Source organism: Centruroides sculpturatus, unplaced genomic scaffold (genome assembly GCF_000671375.1).
Source record: "Centruroides sculpturatus isolate CEXI.00-Female unplaced genomic scaffold, Cexi_2.0 scaffold6, whole genome shotgun sequence".
Taxonomy (NCBI): Eukaryota; Metazoa; Arthropoda; class Arachnida; order Scorpiones; family Buthidae; genus Centruroides; species Centruroides sculpturatus.
In genome coordinates, this window is record NW_019384869.1 from 1,726,160 (window position 1) to 1,750,595 (window position 24,436).

At 28.6% G+C, this 24,436-nt stretch overlaps 2 protein-coding genes and 1 long non-coding RNA gene across 5 annotated transcripts in view; 2 read left to right on the forward strand and 1 right to left on the reverse strand.

Annotated features, from left to right (window-relative positions):
• Nucleotides 1-7,842, reverse strand: part of LOC111630869 (probable tRNA (uracil-O(2)-)-methyltransferase) — a 43,610-nt gene extending 35,768 nt beyond the window's left edge. For both annotated transcript variants that reach the window (XM_023375030.1, XM_023375029.1), the window contains exons 1-3: nucleotides 7,373-7,842; nucleotides 3,525-3,630; nucleotides 1,743-1,953 (exon numbers count right to left, since the gene is read on the reverse strand). In XM_023375030.1, the coding sequence (XP_023230798.1) occupies nucleotides 1,743-1,953; nucleotides 3,525-3,630; nucleotides 7,373-7,760 (705 nt within the window). In that variant the 5' untranslated portion in view covers nucleotides 7,761-7,842. The remainder of the gene's footprint in view (nucleotides 1-1,742; nucleotides 1,954-3,524; nucleotides 3,631-7,372) is intronic.
• Nucleotides 7,843-7,909: 67 nt separating this feature from the next.
• On the forward strand, nucleotides 7,910-23,703 carry LOC111630860 (ras-related protein Rab-34-like). 2 transcript variants are annotated; one of them, XM_023375022.1, is made up of 6 exons: nucleotides 7,910-8,108; nucleotides 8,197-8,288; nucleotides 8,422-8,487; nucleotides 10,217-10,318; nucleotides 15,686-15,750; nucleotides 23,294-23,703. In XM_023375022.1, exons 1-6 carry the CDS (start codon nucleotides 8,034-8,036, stop codon nucleotides 23,383-23,385), a joined length of 492 nt encoding a protein of 163 aa, XP_023230790.1. In that variant the 5' UTR covers nucleotides 7,910-8,033; the 3' UTR covers nucleotides 23,386-23,703. The 2 variants fall into 2 exon arrangements, with proteins under 2 accessions (XP_023230790.1, XP_023230789.1); XM_023375021.1 differs by having other exon boundaries at nucleotides 23,257-23,699.
• On the forward strand, nucleotides 19,479-21,957 carry LOC111630861. Its single transcript, XR_002757596.1, has 3 exons — nucleotides 19,479-19,633; nucleotides 21,204-21,314; nucleotides 21,383-21,957. It is a non-coding gene; the product is annotated as an uncharacterized LOC111630861 (long non-coding RNA).
• Nucleotides 23,704-24,436: the final 733 nt, after the last annotated feature.

The window sequence follows — 24,436 nt, forward strand, 5'->3', positions numbered from 1 at the left end:
GGTGAAAGGATGAAGACTAGCATATCCGAGTCACTTAAGAAAATTTCTGGTAATATGATAAACTTTTCAAGGATGTTAAAAATAAATAGATGTAAAATGAAAGTATTTCATTTAATCTGTGACTTAGTGACACAGCTTCCTTAACAGAAATTTTGACATTCACATGATAATTTATCAAATAAATTTTGTAAATTAATAAGTCACAAAATTATATGGGAAAATATTTGGTTAAATTATTTCACATTACAATTATATAATGGAACAACTGAAAATATTTTACTTGTTAAATTTATAAAAATAAAGTAGTAGTAAATTGTTTGAAACTGAGATACTTAATTACTTTAATTTTAATAAAAAAAATAGAAACAAAAATATTATTGCTAAAATGGGCCGTGCTACTTGATACAAATATTATTATAAATGCAAGAAAATGATTGAACAAAATAACCTTTTTACTGGTTTTGCTGTTTTCTTATCTGAAGTGGATATTTTTTAATCTATCTTGAGAATTACAGATTTGATTTAATGATTCTAAATAGTTATAAACAAAAAAAACATTAAACAAGTTCATTCTAAATCTTAGTTTGTAATCTTATCATTGCATGACTGATAATATGGCTTGTAGAAGAACTGGATAAAATTTTAATAAATTATATAAAAGCTGATGACCTTCTAATGTTCTATAAATATTTTAATAAGATTAATTTTATCAATAATAATGAATTTGTATTAATTACAATTTAAAAATAGTATTTAATTTTATTTTGTATATACATATTACACTCATTATCTGGAAGGAATGGGCGGCAAGTAATATACATAACGTTTATTCGTTTGTCACGGGGCGGGTAGACTTTTGTAAGATAAGGACTACCTATAATACAGTATATTCTGAGTCATACTGCCACCTAACAACAAAAAAGCACTATCCTCGATGACGATAATTACAAATAATGTATTTATTATTAGAAAATATCAAAATACAAGAAACAGTCAATTTAAAATAATATTTTAATGTGAAGTCATGTAAATTTATCCCAAAATTTGGTCAGAATTTGATTACAGTCCACTGCTGGACTGTGATCTTGCCCACACCCAATTTATCAGATTTTTCTATACACCTTTTATAGTGATTTTAATTTAATTTTTATTTTTGTAAAAATATTGCATAAAATAAATTGTTTTTCTGATGACTCGATGTCATNCTCTCTCTCCCCCCCACGGGGGAATTTCGAAAAATCCCGTCTTAATGTGCATTCCCATGGCATACCCTACTAAAATGCAGTTAAAAACAAAAAATTGCATCTAAAATATTACAGTAGAAACTGTTTTTTCTGGTTAAGCCTTAATGTTCTCCCTTTCCCCCGCTGGGGAATTTTGAAAAATCCCTTCTTAATGTGCATTCCCATGGCATACCCTACTAAAATGCAGTTAAAAACAAAAAATTGCATCTAAAATATTACAGTGGAAACCGTTTTTCTGGTTTGCCTTAATGCTCTCCAATGGGGAATTTTGGAAAATCCCTTCTTAGCGTGCATTTCCATGACATACACTAACTGTGTACCTAATTTCACATGTTTCGGTTCAGCGGTTTGCTCTGGGCAATGATGAATCAGTGACTCAGTCAGTCAGGACAAGCAATTTTATATATATAGATTAAGGTAAGATTTATTTATCATAATAATTAACTATTAGTATTATATATAAATAAATATTAAGTAGATTTTATTACTAATACATACTTGAATCAACTTTTTCCAATATTTTTCTTTTAGCCTAGTATATATGGAATAATATCTACTAATAGGTATAATGCTGAGAGATGGTATAGGTTTGGTCTTATTACGTTGTTTTGCCCAATTACAAATTTTACGTAAAACACATGTTTGAAGCCATTGTACACTGTGATTATTGGAAACTTCGCTGTGCTCTGATCTTTTCTCCAATTGAATTCTAAAAATAATGGAAATAAATTATGAATATATAATGTTTATCAATACAGTATTTATATTTTAATAATGTTATATAATAAATTCAAAATCAAATTTTCTAATAAAAAATTCATTATTAAACTACATTTTAAAAAATATCCTAGCTATTCAATATTATAGAATTATGAATTTATGATAAGTAGCAGGAACTTGTTGAAATCAAGTTTTATTCAATTAAAATACAGTCATGGAGCTCAAAGTAAAATTTGGCATTCTACACAAAATCATCAATTCAGCAAGTGTTTTCCAGATCCATCTGCAGATGATTTGCATCTACCTATTCTCCAGTACCATGAGGCTTCTTTCAATTTTGCATCTTAGTCCCAGGGTGGCAATTTAGCATCCTTAAGGCCAACCAACTTTAATTGGTGAAGCTTTGGATTAATAATGACAATAGTGGTGGCCCACCATGTGTTAATCACCTTTTCCAGGGCTTAAAAAACCTTAGACTGACAAATCAGATGTTCAAGTTAACACTTCTTTTAGTTGGCAGGTTTGTTGAGAAATCCATCAATCAGTACTGAGCAATGAATTGAATGGTTAGAATCATGTTTGGTCTCATTGTGCAGTAACCATAAAATAAAAACAGATTGACATTGCAGTCAATATTCAAAAAACTAATTTATTTATTTTCTTTATTTAAATAGCTAGTGTAAGTGTTTGCATTTATTAACATTAAAAAATTAATGCAAAAAGTTTTTTAATTAATGTGTAATTAGATAAAAAACAAAAAGCAGGAACTCAGAGTAGGGATGAGCAGTGGATTGTTCTAACAGTTAAAAAAAAAAAAAAAGCAAATCACTAGATGGCATGGGTGAGCCTGACATGTTTGTCCCATTGACTTAACATTGTACATTTGCAACTCTGCCATGCTTAAACCATTACACCTTTCCCAAATCTCTTTTTCATAGCATCATCTACAGCAGTGGTCCCCAACCCCCGGGCCGCGGACCGGTACCGGTCCGTGGATCAAATGGTACCGGGCCGCCCAAGGAACATTAAATTATTTCCATTTTATTTACTATGGTGTATTTCCTCGGGTTTGTGCGACTTTTAATGGACGACGGAACAACAGAATAAACTGGACGTAAGAAACACACTTCGGGTGTCATTGTCTCCTATTACCCCTAGAGGGAACCGTCTCCTTGCAATGAAACAAGCTCAGGGTTCTCATTGATTTAGCGTTCTAGTGAATTAAAATGTTAAATCACATTATATTCATTTTTTGGTGTAACTGTATTTTATTTTGAAGGCATGTTTAAATACAATTAAATTAAAATTATTAAATTAAGTCAATCTAAAATATAAACAATCAACGTCCCCCCTCAGTGGGCAGCGGTAAAATTATCAAACTATGACCGGTCCGCGGCGATAAAAAGGTTGGGGACCGCTGATCTACAGGGTAAGAGATTTAATTTGATAACTGAACTATGTTTGTACCCTTAGTTGTTCTCTCAAACAAAGCTGACCAATATTTGAGGCTTATCAAATTACCAATAAATATTTAAACATTTGTAATTAAGTTCACATTACCTGTTACAGTCTGTTAATATTATTCTGTAATCAAATTCAGGTGTCAAAGAACAATTATTCTCAAGGCAACATGGTGACAGAAATATAACTTTTCTCTCTTTCCTATCTGTAATAAAAGAAAATATAAATAAAACTATGAACTCTATGAAATGTACCATACATATTGGTTTAATAAAATCTCAGTGAGCTTTCCAATTGAAAACTCTGGTGTGATAAGTCAATAAATTTTATAGCAAATTACATATTTATTGATTTATTGCAATATAAGACAAAAAGCAAATAATTATAATTAATTGATAAAGAATAAATAATGCCTACATCCCACAGTATGAACTGCATTTAGGTAAGGCACAATAAACCAAATAACTGGATTTTACTGAATTATCTTTAAATGCAAGGAGGTGCAAAATTATGTATCCCTTTTCAGTTTCAAAATTTAGACTTGGGATTTACATATGTTGTGCAATATACAGTACCTAATGACGATAACACCTATAAAGGATTTTGATTCCTTATTGGTTGTCAACATAATGACCTTCACAGTCAGTGCATAAGCTCATATGCTGTTTAGTTTCTTTCGAAATTTTGTTTAACATAGCCAAGGTAACAAGTCTCATGATTTTGGTTTCACACATCATCAACAAGGATGTTTCTTGCTTTCATTATATTGCTCCTGTTCTTAACCCCATAAGAAGTCTAATAGAGGGTGAGTAAGTGAGGAGGTACGGTGAAGGGCACACATTCTAAATGCCTGTCTGACCTACAAAAAATGTTATCTGAGTATTGAGGACAACAGCAACCAGTGCAGCAGGACTCCATCTTGCTGCAGAAACCCCTTGATCATCCAGCAGTCATTGCTACTGCATATCAGGCAACATCATCTTCATTGAAATAGCATAGAAGAATTCTCCTATGATGGCATCATTGGGGGAAAAAAGATATCAAAATTGTGCCAGACATCAAACACAGGATATTCACTTTTAAAAGAGTTGCACTTGCATTGTCATTCAAGCATGGAATAAAATGTGGCAGTTCCACTTGTTGATACTTCCTGAGAAAAGAAATGCTTCTGAAAAGAGCAGTTTGGCCAATAGAATTTCTAATGAAAGATCTGTTCTGTCTATTGAGAAAGAACAGAAAAATCTGACATGCTGACATCCTCTTCCTCTGGTTGTCAGTGTTGCTCATACAATCATGCAATGTTTGAACACTGTATGCCTTGAAGTTCAATGTATTTGCCAGTATATGTTGCAGGGATCAGCTGAAGATCTACAATTGCAAAACGCATGTTGATTGCTTGCAGGCTAGCCAGGAAGAACTGTTAAACTTGCAAAAAAATTCTCCTTGGTATACACTCACTAGACTACTTACTTTCTTCTTATGGGTGACAGATTGTTTGTGAAAATTTTTCCTCATCCATCTTAGAGTTTTTATGCCAGAGGATATGGCCCTTGGGAATGTTGCAACAGCTTCAGTGTCTCTGAGATGAAATGGAACACATTCATCCAAGCTGCTAGCTTTACAGCATTGTAATAATGTCAAACACTACCATACAACTGCAATAATTTTGAAACTCAGGACATTTGATTGCCTAACAATGCCTAAGTCCATGGAATCAAAAATCTTTCATGAGGTGTGGTATATTGCACAACATATATGAATCACAAATCTATATTTCAAAACTAAAAAAGAGTACATAATTTACATACCTCCCTATATGTAGAAATTAATGAAAGTTAAATATGGTATTAAAAGTAAATAGAACCATTACAATGTTAAGAATTACTATATAAACTCAAAACTATGCTTTACTGAAGTTTATAAACTTAAATTAAATATCATTTTCTTGAGTACTTTCAGACAATGAACGCATACATCCATTAGGCTCAAAGATTGAAAATACTCAATAAGCAGAAAATGACCAGAATGCATTGTAGCTTTGCAGAAACAGCCATAACAAGAAATTTCCATATTAGCTGCTTATAAACAGCTATGATGGGTCCTGGCACTTTACAAAAAACTGCCATGATACAATATTTATGTAAATACTGTTAAAAAAATTGCAGCAACACATTCCAGCATTACAAACATACCATAACATGATATTACAGAAACAATTATTTAAATATATTTTTATCACACACACATACAGCAATCTACCAAGTTAACTTCATTGAGGAAGAAGAGCTAATCCAATTCAAAGTCAACTCACTCATTTGTCAATTTTGATCTGATATTATATCAGTGAACAGTTTGGATTTATCAGTTTGGCACCAAAAAACTTATTTAAGTGGTTCTATGCTTGCAACAAGTTTACAACTGTTAACAATTTCAATGACATAAATGATGTGCCCCTCAAGTTCACTATCTCTTTGGTCATTCCAAGTATAACATTTGATTTTGCAAGCTAATTTCAGCTTTAGCTTTTCAGAAATTATGAGGGATACATCAATAGAAAAGGCAAATGTCATTCAAAAAATAGCTATAATTTTAATTATCATTCTAACAGTTCCTGAAAAAATAATTCAGGAGTGTCTTATACATATTTATTCAAGTGTCTTGAACTAAATAGCGAGGTTGAGGCCAAAGTTTTAAATGCGAAAATGTGTACGTCAAATGTTCAGCGCCACTTTCCTGTAAGCCTAGAAGTTTGACAATGGTGTTTGAAATGTCGAGCATGATTCCACCAACTATCCAAACACCATTGTCAAACTTCTAGGCTTACAGGAAAGTGGCACCAAACGCCCGACGTACACGTTTTCGCGTTTAAAACTTCGGCCTCAACCTCACTATTTGTTACTATATAACAGGAAATGACTATGATGCACTGTGGTATACCAATAATACTGGAATGTATTTTGGTTATTTTTTTTAAACAATCCAAACAAATTTTACATCATGTCATTTTTTTAGATGACAAAACATGTGAATATAAGTGTTACTTAATTTAAATTAGTGAGTTCTAATAATGCAAAATTTTTGAGTTTATATAGAGCCTACTATAAGAAATTTAAGTTTATTTATTCATTTATTAAGAATTATCAATGAATTCATTTTCATAAACCAATTTATTAAAAATGTCTTTAATTTATTAAAGTTGCTGACTTTTTTAATAAGTTGATAATTTTATGCAGTTGAATTCATTGGCAAACAATTAATAGTTAGGGATATAAATAACACAAATAAATTATATTTAATTTGGATGATGTAACTTTCAGTAGCATAACTGCTACTAAACTAATTTACTCTATATGTTGTAAAAAGTTTTGGATTGGTTTTGTTTTGCAAGGCACCAGATGCCAATGACTACGTGACAGGACAGGCTTCAATTTATCCATTATGGTTTAGTTCTATCTATAAGATTAGGCACCGAAAGATTAAAAAATGAATCATAATCTGAGCTACCACACAAAATCACAAAGATGAGAAATGATATCTGTATCTCATACAGTAATAGGAGATACTTTACCGAATGACGATTCAAACAGTTTTAACAAATTTTTAGGTTAATGTGTACCTAGGTAGTCCAAGATGGTGGCGCTTTGGTTAGGTTACGTTAGATTAACTATATTTTTATTAGATGTTTCCTTTTTTTTTATTTTGTTCAAGAACTACCGTGAATCAATAACTAGTGATGTTTGGCACAAGGCGGCCTGCTGGCAGCTCCCCTCCGGGAGGAGTCCGTCGGGCCCACGAACAGTCGGAAGCGCTGCCATCGGGGTTACCTAGGTACACATTAACCAATTTTTATATTACGAAATTAGCAATTTCATATTATTTCATAAAGAGAAGACAAGAGAACCGATTAACATTTAATTAAAGGAATAAAAAACAGATTTAAAATGTACCTAAAATTACAATTTCTTGTTGAATTTGAAATTTACTGGGTTGTTTCGGTAAGAGTTGTCTCGTTTGAATAAACAAACCCGAGTTATTTCCATTTTCTTCCCAAATATCGACTTGACAAGAACTTAAAACATAACGCTTCTGTAAAATTACACGAACATTCAAATCTGGCGTCAAGCATTCCTGTCTTAACGATTCATACACCGAATCCGAAACGCATTCGTCACTTCTCTCTTTACTATCTACTTCCACAGTCCAAGTATTACATATATCGACACCCATTAAGCGTCGATTAACAATATGGGGTCTTTCTATCCACACTCGTAAGGCTTCCCAAAATCCAGTCTCTTCAATTTCGTTTGACGGAGGTGATATACTTTCCCACATCATTAATTAACAATTAACGTTAACATAAAAATAAACTAGAATATCACACCAATTGACAACACGGACCACGTGTTTTCCACGTGGCTTCGGTATCCTACTAAGATTAAAGCGCCCCCTGAGTTTTCGCCTGTTGATAAAAAGCGCCATCTGACCATTGCGGTAGTTTCATTTGTCACTCGTTGTTGCCGCAATGAATGCGGTCGGTGTTTTAATTTGTAAGTTTTGTTTGTTTGAATTTTTTATTATTTTATTAAACGTTAGTGAGATGAGAATTGAATGAAGGAGACTGCCTGTATGAAGATAATGAGGAAAACCGCTGCGGAAGATCGTATTATTCATCGTCTCCCTCAGGTATGAGGTTTCACACGTGTCAACAAAAAAGTTGTCAATTTCAATGTATTATATTTATCACGTGTTGAAAGACTTTCGATTTATTTAGGCACTCTTTCCGTCCGCTACACCTTACAAAAATTTCGATTTCGACGATGAAGTGAAAGATGCGTGTTTATCTGAAAGATCGGTCCGATTGGGGTATTTTGTTTCTGGTTTTATAAATGCCTTTCAATGATCTAATCGTTTTACACAAATTGGAAAAATCTCTGCATTAAAATCTCTATTTTAAATTGAGTAATTAATACGTTTGTATTCGTCAATTTTATTTCAGACTCAAGATTTCAAAGGCAATCTTTGTTGGAGACGTTGGAGTTGGAAAGACTTGCCTCGTCAACCAGTAAGTTATTTAGAATATGTATATAGAAATTTAAATGTACATACAGATTTTAAATATCTCGTGCTCGTCGTGGAATCAATGGGGTAAGGCAACACAACACGAGGGTAACGTGCCTCTTTGTTGTGAGAAACTGGCTTATATTTACGTGTTAGACATAAGGAAAAAAACCCAAAAAATTTTTGACCAGCATGTTAGTCAGGTGTGAATTCATGACCAACTACTGCTGTTTGGGGGTTTTTATCCTCTTGGCCACTGACGAGCAGTTTCGGTCAGGGCAGCCGTCGGGTGAAAGGATGAAGACTAGCATATCCGAGTCACTTAAGAAAATTTCTGGTAATATGATAAACTTTTCAAGGATGTTAAAAATAAATAGATGTAAAATGAAAGTATTTCATTTAATCTGTGACTTAGTGACACAGCTTCCTTAACAGAAATTTTGACATTCACATGATAATTTATCAAATAAATTTTGTAAATTAATAAGTCACAAAATTATATGGGAAAATATTTGGTTAAATTATTTCACATTACAATTATATAATGGAACAACTGAAAATATTTTACTTGTTAAATTTATAAAAATAAAGTAGTAGTAAATTGTTTGAAACTGAGATACTTAATTACTTTAATTTTAATAAAAAAAATAGAAACAAAAATATTATTGCTAAAATGGGCCGTGCTACTTGATACAAATATTATTATAAATGCAAGAAAATGATTGAACAAAACAACCTTTTTACTGGTTTTGCTGTTTTCTTATCTGAAGTGGATATTTTTTAATCTATCTTGAGAATTACAGATTTGATTTAATGATTCTAAATAGTTATAAACAAAAAAAACATTAAACAAGTTCATTCTAAATCTTAGTTTGTAATCTTATCATTGCATGACTGATAATATGGCTTGTAGAAGAACTGGATAAAATTTTAATAAATTATATAAAAGCTGATGACCTTCTAATGTTCTATAAATATTTTAATAAGATTAATTTTATCAATAATAATGAATTTGTATTAATTACAATTTAAAAATAGTATTTAATTTTATTTTGTATATACATATTACACTCATTATCTGGAAGGAATGGGCGGCAAGTAATATACATAACGTTTATTCGTTTGTCACGGGGCGGGTAGACTTTTGTAAGATAAGGACTACCTATAATACAGTATATTCTGAGTCATACTGCCACCTAACAACAAAAAAGCACTATCCTCGATGACGATAATTACAAATAATGTATTTATTATTAGAAAATATCAAAATACAAGAAACAGTCAATTTAAAATAATATTTTAATGTGAAGTCATGTAAATTTATCCCAAAATTTGGTCAGAATTTGATTACAGTCCACTGCTGGACTGTGATCTTGCCCACACCCAATTTATCAGATTTTTCTATACACCTTTTATAGTGATTTTAATTTAATTTTTATTTTTGTAAAAATATTGCATAAAATAAATTGTTTTTCTGATGACTCGATGTCATTTTTTATATTTAAATAAGAGTTAAAATAAATTTTAATTAAAACTTATAAAAATATTTGTTTTTTACAAAATATTTTTTGTAATAATAATTAGATAAATTAAACAAATTTTTAAATATAATATAATCTTTGGATTTAACAGTTTTTAATGAAAAATTATTAAATATATTATTTATGATAAATAACTGTAATAAGATGATGTATAACTTAGTAAAATATATTTTTATAAATTTATATTTATAGATTTTGCCATGAAATCTTTGATGCCAATTATAAAGCTACTATAGGAGTGGATTTTGAAGTTGAAAGATTTGACATTTTAAATGTGCCTTTTAATTTACAAATGTAAGTTTAAATTAGATTTATTAATGAATTATTAGTTATGAAAGTACTTGATTATGTTAAAATTTACCAAATACTTTAGTAATAAATCAATCCATTTATTTAAATAATTAATTATTTACAAAAATGTACCTTTAAAATGCATTAAAACAGGTCATTTTATTTCTGAATTACATTTTTCTATTTTTACTGTTAGTGTATTTTATGATTGACATAAATTATTGTATCGAAATAATACATTGATTTTATATATGCTATTAATGTATTCACTTTAATACTTCATATCTGTTCTTTGATGATGTCAGCTTTATTCACTTATAAATTGGATAAAGTACACTTTTTACAGATAAACTTCAAAATTAATAGTGTGTTACTTGCTAAAAGACTTGGATAAAGTTAGCAGTAGCCAAGTTAATCCCACTTTTATTCAATTCACAGGCTTTAACTGCAACATATACATTAATAATATACTATTGTTAATAATAGTAGCCATCATATTCATAATAAATATTTGTATTTGATAGAGCTATATTTTTAGATTTTTCATAATAGTTTAATTTCACAAATTCCTTACTAAATTATTAGAGAATTAGATAATATGAAAAAATTTAGAATTATAATTAAGTTAATTAAAATTTAAAAAAAATTGAAATTATCATTTTTTAATTTCTTGAATATTATCTCCAGTAACCTTGAATAGTTTATCACTTTTTAAAGTTATGCAGAGGAACTCATAATATGTTGGAAAAAATAAGAAAACTGCTCACACTGATAAATAATTAAAGAGATGACTGATAGTGTGACATATGACATTAATTAATTATTTTAATTACATACAATGATAATTTTGCAACAGTGATTTAGAAAAGTTTTCAGTTTTGTTATTGGTTTTTTCTAATAAAAACATTGTAATTGTTTCTAATAAAGAAAAATATTTGTACTAATGAACAATTACTTGTCACAATGCCAGACTGCAATTTTTAATCATATTTTTTTTAATTTATTTAATTTAAAATATATGCTCCCCACCTCAAATTAGTAATGTCTTGCCTTATACATCATACTTTTCCCGTTAGCAACAGTCATGCTGTCGTCGATATAACTCCTTACAGGGGAAAATTTTTTAATTGAAATAATGAGACTTCTGGTTTGCATTGGAAGTTTGTATATAGTTAATCTGGGCTTCCTGCCCCTATGTTTCCATATCTGGTCTCAGATTTCATCTATATAAGATTCATTCTTGAGATTAAGGAAAGACAGGTAGGTGGATGGATGACTGGGAATTTATAGGTCTACAATTTTTTTCAAATTGCAGCCCAATTACCATAACTTATTACATCAATATATAAAATCTCTTATTAGTTTATTTTCCATTAATGTGACTTTTTCAAAAATAAAATACAAAATAGAAGATGAAAAAATGATAAGATTAAAAACTTTATTTAAAAAATTATACAATTGTTTTAGTTTGTTATTAAAAATATAATTTTGCCAGTAATATGATAAAAAGTTACATGCTCAGAATAATCAAAGAAAAAAATTAAATGAACTATCCAAATTAATGAAATTCAGAAGTTAGATATGTTTATAAATATGCTGTAAATTTTCTAATCTAGCAGTTGCCTTTATGTAGAATTTTATAATGCACACAATCCAAAGTATTATATAACATAATATTTTGAGTCAGTTTAACCAGATGAAACATTATAAATTTTTTAATTTACAAAATTAATTAATTTAGATAATTCTCTTTCTGATTTATATATATATGTGCATGTGCACTTTTTTAAGCATATTATTAACAGTATTATGTTTTTAATAAAATACTGTGATTTAAAACTGCAAAAAGTACAATTATTATTATACTTTTGATGGAAAATGTAATACGTATATTAAAAATTTATAAAATTAGCTATCTTACTTTTATCATCTTCTAAATACAAAATAAATAATTCATTTTTTAATTTAAAACATATAAAGTAACATAAAATAATTAATAAAATAGATAATTTCTAAACATATGAAATAGTTCGTAGCAGTCAGTACAGTAACCAGGAAGGGCCCTTTGTGAATAAATAAATTAAAAAAAAAATCAAATAAATACAGGAGAAAGATTTGAATGTGACAAATGCACTTGTATACATGTATATATGATATCTAAGTGTGTGCTCTTCATCCACAATGCCAGTGGTTACATCCAGTTCTAGTTATGGTACTGGAATTTCAGTTCTAGTTATGCTACTGGAATTTTATTTTATTATTATTCAGTTTTACTATTGCTTTATTGTTTTTACTAGCTGTTACCTGTGATTTTGTCCATGTGGATTTTTCAAGCAAACCCCATTTATATTCAGTATTTCAACAACCATAGTAATTGTTATATAACACCTACTGCTGAGAATCAAACGAACTGTTTTCAATTTGATAAATTTTCTGGAATGTTTACAATTGTTCTATAATCGAACCAATACACAATAACAAATTTGAATTTAAAACAGTTTGAACATTTGGTTAAAAAATCTAAATATTGTATATAAAAATATTTATAACAATGTCTGAAATGTTATCAATTTAATACACCTTTAATTTAAGTACTCAATGAAAACTAAGTGTAGTTAAAAACAAACAATCACATCTAAATTAGTACAGTAGAAGCCGTTCTTCAGGTTAAGCCTTAATGCTCTCCTTCTCCCCCTGCGGGGGAATTTCCAAAAATCCCTTCTTAGTGTGTATTCTCATGGCATACCCTAACTGTGTACAAAATTTCACCTCTAGGTTCAGCAATTTGCTCTGGGCAATGATGAATCAGTTAGTCAGGACAAGTAATTTTATATATTTAGATTAAGAGAAGGCAATAGTGAAACTGAAAACTCTTCTAATCATTCTTTATTGCAAAATGAATATGATGAAATAAATATTATTAACATTGCTTAATGTTTCTGTAATGTTACAGCAACATTGCTCTTGATTATGACAGTCATCATATACAGTATATTTTTATATATAGCAATATATAATTTATAAAAATTTATTTAATTATATCATCTATTATATGACTTCTGGTGTGAATTGTATGGAATTAGAATTAGTGCTGAACAGTAGGGAAATTTTATATTTGAGTATTTGGGTTAATTCAAGTACAGATAATTAATTTATTCACATATTCAAAATATCTGAACATTATAAAATTTTTTAAACTCCTGTTTAAAATTCTCATTTATATTTAAATCATAATAAAAAAAATAAACAAACAAATGAAAGGGTAAGACATGCTGTTAGTATTAACTAAGTGTTAATACATAAAATTAACTTAAAAATTTAAATAAAGATTTAGCTACAAAGATAAATATTTTAACAACAAATTTGACTGAAAAAAATTACACTATAAGAACAAATACTTATCATAATTGCCACATTAACCTTATCAGAGAACAGTTCCTTGATGAAGTTAACATGGCAATTATGGTAAGTACTTGCATGGAGTTAAAAAACATTTTATTTATTTATTATAATTAATTGCAAATTTTTTCATTTCAATTATTTAAGGAAGTAAATAACAATTCCATTAAAACAAAATAGAACAGACTGAAATATAAGAGCCAGTGTTTCATTACATTAAAAATGTTTTTGGATCTAACATCATGTACTGTACACTATAGTATCTTCCAATAGAACAACTTGCAAATATAAAAAAACTAAATCTATAATTTGGCTTTTAACATTTTTATAGAATGCTATGTTGAAAAAATTGTTAAAATTTCAAATTGAAATTAAACTAGAATCATTGAATATTTGTAAGATTATTTTGTACTTGGTTTCTGTTTATGTGTATGTATATGTGGAAAGATAACTGATTTGTATAGTTATAGCAGGCAAAACTCACTATTATTATTGCCAACTTTCATTGTATTTTTAGTAATTCTTTAAGTTTAAACATCGTAAATTTTAATATAAATATTTTATAAATAAGTAAAGAAATGACTATTTGTTTCAGGAAGTCAATCAACACTTATTAAACAAAGTAAGCATTTTCAATCAAGATCTGACCATCTTCAGCTTAAAATCTTGCATTTAACAGCTTACAATAATGTAGCATAGAATACATACATTATAACAAATTCAAAAAGTTTTCATAATTTTTATATTAAAATTTTATACTGAAATTCAAATTCAAGTGCTTATTCTGTACACAGATATGCATCAAAGTTAAAATGTATTTCTGTAAATAGTATGTAATAGTAAATTGAGTAAAGATGGTTAACCACAGTTTTTTGATCACATTCAATCTGCCCCATCAATTCTCTGGTCGTTTGATGTGGATTTTTGTGAAGAAGTTAATTCATTCTCTTTATTGAACTCAATTGGGGTTGATCCGTCCTTGATGTCAAAATTTCCATTTTTGAAGTGTGAAAACCAACAGCAGGCGGTACTTTGAGGCATTGCTTCTCCATACACAGCACAAATCTCATGAGCAGCCTCAACAGCCGTAACACCTTGATTAAATGCAAAAAGCAAATGGTGTTGAAAATGCTGTTTCTTTCACTTGACATTCCACTTTAATGATCTGAAACTACACAAAAATCAAAACACACTATTTTGTAGAACAAAAAATTTTCTTTCAAATATCATAAAACATTTTACCAATGTGTTTTATAATATTTCTGCATGCATTTTTATGTTTGAAAAAACACTCATGAATTATTCCTCAACCTAATATATTGTGCATAAATAAAGGTTATGCTAGATTTTAATGTAGTTTATATAAAAGTACATTAAAATCTAGCATAACCTTTATTTATGCACAATATTCAGCTGCTTAAAACACTTACTTAGAATTACTTTACTTGTAATAAATGTACATGCATTGTGAAATAAAGACTCTTTATTCATAACACTAGTCTTTTAGATTTTTTTCATGTAGAATTTAAGACGTATCATATATACACTCAAATGTTATCACTGAATAAAAAATACTTTACTTTAATAAAATTGTTTATGTATTTGTTATTTTATTAAAATATACTTATAATAATAATAATAATACATAAATATGTCTTAAAGTTGTTGTTATATAAATTATATCTAGTAAAACAATGTTTTCTGTCAAGAAATTAATTGAAGATCTTGTTTTATATATATCAGATTACTAAATTACTCTGATTTTGATTAACATATTTCCCCCTCTTTTTCTATTAAAATTCATCATTTATATAACTTAAAACATACAAAAATTAGTTTGAATTGTTTTCAGTTTATTTAGCTTATATTATATGAATTTTCTTGTCATATAATTGTATAATAATATTTAGTTAAATAGTATATATAGTATATTTATAATGTTTAATAAGATTGTGTATGCCCCGTGTTTAGATGGGATACTGCCGGACAGGAACGTTTTCGTTGTTTAGCATCTGCCTATTATCGTGGCTCTCAGGGTAATTATTATAATGTTTATTGTATAATATAATAAATTATTTTATTAAAATAAAGATTAAAATTCCAGGATGAAATGTTTTTGTACAATAATGAAAACAAAATTTAAAAATACAGTATATATATTTTTGAGTGTTAAAATCACCAGAACAATATTAATACTAGCTGAATTTACTAAGACACCAACCGAATATCGGGTTTGGTGATGTTTATTTAGCTGAATTTACCCTTTTTATAGGCTGTTCTTCACTTGTATGTAAGCAAATTGTATAACAGTTTCTGTATCATCAAATAATTATAAAAATTACTTTGTGAAATAATTTTTGTCTTCAATATTGTACATTGTATAATTCATTTGAATTTAGTTAAAATATTTTATATTAATGAAATGATTTTAAGCAGGGATGTCAAATTCGTTTACCAGTAGCCACTAGCAATACAAATTTTTATGCAGGCCGCTTAGAAAATTTTATCACGGACATCAAAAACAAAACTGTGCACACAATTCTTTTACTAGTTTGTCTGTAATATCAATAATGTGTACTAAATATTGATAATAGTTAATAAACCGATAATTCTCATACATATTATATTTTTTTAATGTAGAATTTCAATAATTTCAATTTTAAATTGATTAAATGACACTATTGAAATTTGTTTTTTTTTATTTCATAAGCTACATAAAGATATTCTGTGAATCACATATTTTTTATAGACTACAAGTTTGACACCCCTGATTTAAAGCAACATGTAGTATATAAGAGTTATAAACTGAGAATATTTATATTGAATCAAAATTGAAGTAATATAATACAATAATATCAAACTTAATTTATAACATAAAAAATACTTTTGAACTTTGAATTATGCATTTATTTTTGCCAGTTGTAAGTTTTTTCAGGCAAATAATTTAATAAAAAATATTTTTTCCTAACTGATTTGTATAGTTATAGCAGGCAAAACTCACTATTATTATTGCCAACTTTCATTGTATTTTTAGTAATTCTTATTACATGATTTATTTACTGTATTTATTCTTTGTAACAAAATTATATGCTAATGTATATGCACAATGTGTTTTTAAAAGTTTTTTACTTATCAAAAAAGTTGAACCAGTAATTTTTAAGTGCCTTTGATGTTTATCATTACAAGCATTTATCAAAAAGGATGATGATTACATAATTATACAGTAAAGAATCAATAATCTTAAACCATATAGCAGTCTAGATTCAAATTTGATAGGGAATCCATAATTTACAATCTATTATTTATTGTGATATCATCACAATGCTCTCAGTTTCAGGAGTTCTTTGCCCCTGTATATCATACTTTTTCTGTTAATACAATAGTCATGCAAGATATCTGTCTAACTCGTTTCAAGAGAAAATTTTGAATTGAAATAACATGAATTCTATTCCAAGTTGGAAGTTTGTATATAAGTAATCTGGGCCTCCTGCCTCTAAGCTTTCCATATTTAGTCTCAACTTTCATCTATCTAACTCTGTTCTCAAGATTAAGGAAGGACAGATAGACAGACAGATGCCAGTGAGAATTTATAGGTCTGCAATTTTTGAAAATTGCAGCTCAACAATGGATATTTCATATTTGAACATTATTTTTCATCTTTTATCCATGCTGATTATCCAGAACACATGAAACTTGAACTTGGCTATGAAGTTTATTCTGTTCTGGATGCCAAAAACCAAACAATAATAGAAATAACTACATTTATTTCACATTAATTTCTTTTAGTAATAGACTGTCTACTTGAAATGTTTTATATTTTGAATCATAATTTTATCAAACTGTTATTATAAACTGATTATTTTCAATTGAAACTTTTTAGGTAAGTTGTACTGATATACATAAATGATAAAGAATGCATTAAATATACAGAGACAACTCGTAAGTAAGTAGATACTCAAAAATTCGGCAAATGCATGAGGCAATATTAACTTTGAAAAATACATTGCCATATTGGAGAAGTGCCTTCTCCCAATATTCTTTGGTGGGCTGGTTGACAAAGCATCCACTCTGTTCATGGATGATACACTTCCAAAACGATCTAGAACTGGCTGACAACACAAGGCATCTGCAAGATTCTATGGGCCAGTCAGTCACCTGACACGAATCCCATCGAACTCACCTGTAATCTGATGGATCATGCAGTGCAATGATATTTAAGAAAACTCGCTTCCTGTGGAGAGTATTTAGATTGATTGTGTGCTGAGTGGGTCAACATTCCACAGGCCAAGATAGCAGAACTCATTGATTCTATGCCTTACTGGATTAAGTCTTTGAAGAAAGTGAGTGAGTGGTGGGACAACTAGGTTTAATGTTCTTGTGTTGCATTTGTATCATGTGGATACTGTGAAGTAAAAGACAGTTTCTGAAAATAAGACTAATTTACTTATGCATTGTCTCTGTAGTATATGTCTTAAATATATTTTAATGTATAAAAATTAATATAATAAAAGATTATTATTAAGCTATAAAATATTGCTTTATTGGAGAACTCACCAATCTCAGTAAAAAAGATACAAATACTTTGCAATATTACAACTCGCTTTCAGGTGTGCTCAATTACATAATATGTACAAAAACCCAAGTTGAAAACTGATTTTTATGCCGTATTTGGTAATTGAACATTTCTGACAATGAGCCAAAAGGTGTAGAAGTATTTGTATTTTGTTATTTTTTTACTGATGTAGCTGAGTTCTCCAGTAGTCTTGTGAATTGTGATTTTCAAAGTTTTGATGATTATTACATTTCTTCTTTATCATCAATATACAGTAGATTCTTGATTTAATAAACAAGAAATTTCTATTCTAAAAGAAAAATTTTAAACCTTTTCTTTCCACAAATAGAACACACTAAAAAGTTGAATCAGTGAGTATAAATTACACATTGTAGTTAAGATAACAAGTTAAAAAGAAAGTACTGTAAAACTTAATCAAAATAAAAAGAAGTCAGAATTTTATTTTATAGAATTTAGTAAATGTTTTCCTTTTTACTTCTTGTTTTACTTCATTAGTTGTTTTATTTATATTTATATACAGTAGCACCTCAGGATACGAAATTAATCCGTTCCTAAACTGAGATCGTATCATGAAAATGTCGTAAGGTGAATCATTTTTCCCCATACGATTACATGTAAACCAAATAATTCGTTCCAACACGAAAAACACATTCAAATTAAAGCTAAGTAGTACATTGAAAAAAAAAAAAAACTTTAGTAAGGAAAACACTGAAAAATGCATTTTGTAGTTGTAAATGTATAAATAACCATAATAGAATANTGCATTATAAAAAGGTAAAACTTTTCTACTGTAATGAGATTTTATAATTTTTTGACCCTAGAGACAACTCTTGTAATATGCAACTCCATTGTTTGATTTTCAGATATTTTTATATGTATATTTTAACTCTGTCCTGAGGACACTAAATGAGCCTCTTTCCATATCCATTATGGATTTGGCCAGGCCCATGGTGGAAGTGGCCAGATGGTAAGAGACAGATCTGCCATATCTGGGATAGACAACCACAAAAAATTCCTGTGGAATTGTTTACCTGTATTTGATCCTGGACCTTCAGAGCAGTAGATTGATCCCTAACTGTCTCAGCCATTTGGCCATTGACTTTCAGATGTTTGACTTTTGTACATGTTTTTAGGAACACGTTACATATAAAAGTTGGGGGTTGGCTGTAATTATTTAAATATTTTGATTTAAAAAAAATATATATTATTTAGGAGAATTTAAAATTTAATAAATTAACAAACACTGTTATTTTAGTCAGATGCGACATACAGTATTGTTGAAAAAGAAGCTATCATTCTAGCTAATAAACTGCAAGCAGAATACTGGTCAGTTTCATCAAAAACAGGTAAAACTATATCAAAATTAGTTTATAATACTGTCATATGCTTATATGACAGTATGAATAATTAATTTAATTTAAATTAAATCTTAAGCATATCTCACAAATGTTTGTTTTTGCTTGTATTTATCTATATCTTCTATTTTATTTATTAATAAAATTTTATTTTATAAACATCTTACAATCATATTTTGATTAAAAAATAAGTTTATATAGTATATAATTATTTTCAAACAACAATAATTAATTCCTCTATCTTTGAAACAGTGGCCGAATGAAAAATTAAACATTACATATGCAGTTAAAATGCTAAAAGGCCCACCCGTGGCCGAGCGGTTTTGTTCCCCGAACAACGGGAGTTTAGTTGCAGTTCACTCCCGGTCGGGACGGGCTGGCTTCGTGGGGTTTTCCGGATTTTCTCCACATCCGTAATGCCCGAATAGGAGCCAGTCACCCTTAAAAAGACCTTCCGGAAGGCAGATCGCCCAAGTGTTACATTGCCATAACATTGCCATTTTGTTTATTAAGATAAACAAACAGACAATAAAATGCTAAAATAAATTTATTTAAATGAAACAAAACTGTTTATTTTTAAAAATATCAACAATAAATATATAGATTTTCAGTCTTAACATAAATCTTGTAACAGATGGTGCCACATACAATTTTAAAGTTTGACTTGGAAACTTATACAACTTGTTGCTGGGATTTTTTCTTTCTATCTTGTGGCCACTGAGAGGGCTTTTTAACCAAGCCCATCGCAGGTTTGGCCAGGTGGTTTAGGACAGATTACCCTGAAAAATTCCTGGAGTCTTTTTACCTATCCGGATTCATTCCTGGGTTTTCTGGAATAGTGGGCTGACACCCTAACTGCTCAGCCATTGAGCCATTGAGATTAAACATTAATGGCTATCATGTTTTAAACTCAAAATATAATTTTAATTGACATCTATTGAAAAAAAATACCTTGATTTATTTTTTAGTTTGTAAAAAATTATGTATATAAATTTAATTATTAATAAATATTTCTGAAAATATAAATTCTTTTTTTATATTGAATTTTTTTATATGGAATCTTTAAGATGTTAACATTCAGTTTTCTAATATTTCATTTTCTTGAATAAAACAACTTATAAGTTTAAAGAGAAAAAATTATAATATTTTTAGAAAAACAAGTTTAAAAATGATATCATTCATAAATTTGATAACTTTTTTCAACTTGATGTTAATAAATACCAGAAAAGTTAAAAAAATCCAAGTAGACAAAGAAATCTTAGAAAATATAAAAATAAATTTAAATAGTATAAATAAAATTTGACTAAACTCTTTCAAGAAACCTTACTAGAAAGAAGTGCTTTTTATCAGAACTATTTTTAGTAAATTAAAAAATTTTTTCCTTAAAATGACTACTACTTTGTATAAAATGAAATATAACATCACTTCCAAACACCTGATGGTATTTGGAAATTATGTTTAAATGTATTTATATTGAATTTGTTGATAGCATACAATATATATATATTACAGGATTACAGTGGGGGAAAAGAATATACAGTATATATATTATTTTTTGCAGGAGAAAATGTAAAGGACTTCTTCTTTCGATTAGCCGCTCTGGCTTTTAATTTTTCAGTCCTCAGGGAGTTGGTTTCTCCAAGTAGAAAAGAAATATCGGAAGATTTTGTCAGTAAGTGATACCGTAATTCTTTGGGTAACTCAAACTATTTTATTTTTATATTAATAATTATTTTGTAGGATTGCACAACAACAAAGATACTTTTGAAGTAAAGAAATCAAAATGTTCCAGTTGCAGAAGATGAAGTAATGCAGTTATTTGTGCCTGTTTTTAGTCCATCAAAAGTCATTTTTTTATATATTTGCCATAAAGTTTCAGTATTTTTTATTTAGTTTTATTAAAAACACTCACAAATATTCAACGCACCAAATTGATATTTTTCCACATTATACGACATATCATACATCGGTGCCGAAAACGTATACTCAGAAATTTTGACTCTGGACTTGCCATACTCTTGCAATTTAAACAATATTTGCTACTCTAATTGTTACAGTTTAATAAGAAGTAATTAAAATTGCAATATTTAAATTGAATTTTATGAAATTTAAAAAATTAATACTCATATATTCACATTCTTTTAAAGAAAAATTAGTATTTATATATATATTTTGAATTAAAATTGGATCATTTATGTTTCAGGTATTCTTCTTTGATAAATTTTCACGTTTCTTATATAAAATATCCAAATATCTGTCATATTAATGCGTAAAATTGTGTATAACACTTCATAAAGTTGTTTGCGCATACAAATGTATTCTGTTTTTCTGTCTGAAGTGTACATGTTTTTAGGAACACGTTACATATAAAAGTTGGGGGTTGGCTGTAATTATTTAAATATTTTGATTTTAAAAAAATATATATTATTTAGGAGAATTTAAAATTTAATAAATTAACAAACACTGTTATTTTAGTCAGATGCGACATACAGTATTGTTGAAAAAGAAGCTATCATTCTAGCTAATAAACTGCAAGCAGAATACTGGTCAGTTTCATCAAAAACAGGTAAAACTATATCAAAATTAGTTTATAATACTGTCATATGCTTATATGACAGTATGAATAATTAATTTAATTTAAATTAAATCTTAAGCATATCTCACAAATGTTTGTTTTTGCTTGTATTTATCTATATCTTCTATTTTATTTATTAATAAAATTTTATTTTATAAACATCTTACAATCATATTTTGATTAAAAAATAAGTTTATATAGTATATAATTATTTTCAAACAACAATAATTAATTCCTCTATCTTTGAAACAGTGGCCGAATGAAAAATTAAACATTACATATGCAGTTAAAATGCTAAAAGGCCCACCCGTGGCCGAGCGGTTTTGTTCCCCGAACAACGGGAGTTTAGTTGCAGTTCACTCCCGGTCGGGACGGGCTGGCTTCGTGGGGTTTTCCGGATTTTCTCCACATCCGTAATGCCCGAATAGGAGCCAGTCACCCTTAAAAAGACCTTCCGGAAGGCAGATCGCCCAAGTGTTACATTGCCATAACATTGCCATTTTGTTTATTAAGATAAACAAACAGACAATAAAATGCTAAAATAAATTTATTTAAATGAAACAAAACTGTTTATTTTTAAAAATATCAACAATAAATATATAGATTTTCAGTCTTAACATAAATCTTGTAACAGATGGTGCCACATACAATTTTAAAGTTTGACTTGGAAACTTATACAACTTGTTGCTGGGATTTTTTCTTTCTATCTTGTGGCCACTGAGAGGGCTTTTTAACCAAGCCCATCGCAGGTTTGGCCAGGTGGTTTAGGACAGATTACCCTGAAAAATTCCTGGAGTCTTTTTACCTATCCGGATTCATTCCTGGGTTTTCTGGAATAGTGGGCTGACACCCTAACTGCTCAGCCATTGAGCCATTGAGATTAAACATTAATGGCTATCATGTTTTAAACTCAAAATATAATTTTAATTGACATCTATTGAAAAAAAATACCTTGATTTATTTTTTAGTTTGTAAAAAATTATGTATNTGTAAAGGATTTCAAAAAATTATTTTGTTTTATATTTTTTATTTTTTTTAGTTATAGTTATTGTATTTGACATATCAAATTTATTAAGCCTTCAGAATTGTGCAATGTGGTATGAAGAAACTCATAAGAACAATTATAAAGATCCTGTTGTTTTTCTTGTTGGAACCAAAAAGGATTTAGTGGTAAGAATTATTTAACTAAAATAAATTTCTTAGGGTAATTCAGTTATAATTATCTTAAGTTTGTTACTGTAATTTATTATTCAAAAACCTTTTTACTCTAATTAGTATTGACATAAGGCTCACCAGTGGCCAGGTGGTTCCATTCCCTGAACACTGGGAGTTCGGTCATGGGTTTGCACCTTGCCAGGATGGGCTGGTCACGTGGAGTTTTTTGGGTTTTCTCCACATCTGTAACGCCTGAATAGGGGCCAGTTACCCTTAAAAAGACCTCCCGGAAGGCACCCCCTAGGCAGATCGCCCAAGTGTTGCATTGCCATACTTTACTTGTTTGTTTTGTTTTGACATAATTTCTTTGTCGTAAATGCTTATATTATAGATAATTATAATATTTAAATTAATAAATTAAATTAAATTTTAACTTATAAATCTTCCTATATTGAAATTTTTAACAATGTTAGATCACAGATACGTTCATTAAAAGTGCAAGACATGAATTCAACTGAAGTAACTATCTCTATCGCAATTTGGAATAATTGAAACATTTTGACATAATTATCTAAATAATTTAATAGTTAGAATCAATTAATGTAGAAGAAATGAATGATCCAGTGCAGAATTCAAATGTAAGATCATAAACCAGACAAATACCTCATCAGTTATGAAAAATAAATTATTGTCTGCAATAATCTTCCTGGGTATTTTGATTGTAGCCAATATTTAAAATTTTTTATTTTTAAGATAAAATAAAAATGAGATAAATCTTTGTCAGGCTGAAAACTTGAAAAAAAATTCAAAAATAAAACTAATGTATAATACAACCACCACAAAAACTGGATAATTAATACTGGTAACACAAATCATTTAAAGATCAATGTTGGATGTTATGTTCTATTTTCACACACTATGGCTTAATCTGACAATGATAACTGAAAACTGTTTAAAATGTTTGTTTATTGATTAATATTACATGTTTTTTACTGAAATTTGATTAGTTTTAAATAACACAAAATTAAAAGTTGTTTTATTCTTACATTTTTTTCAAGTTTTTA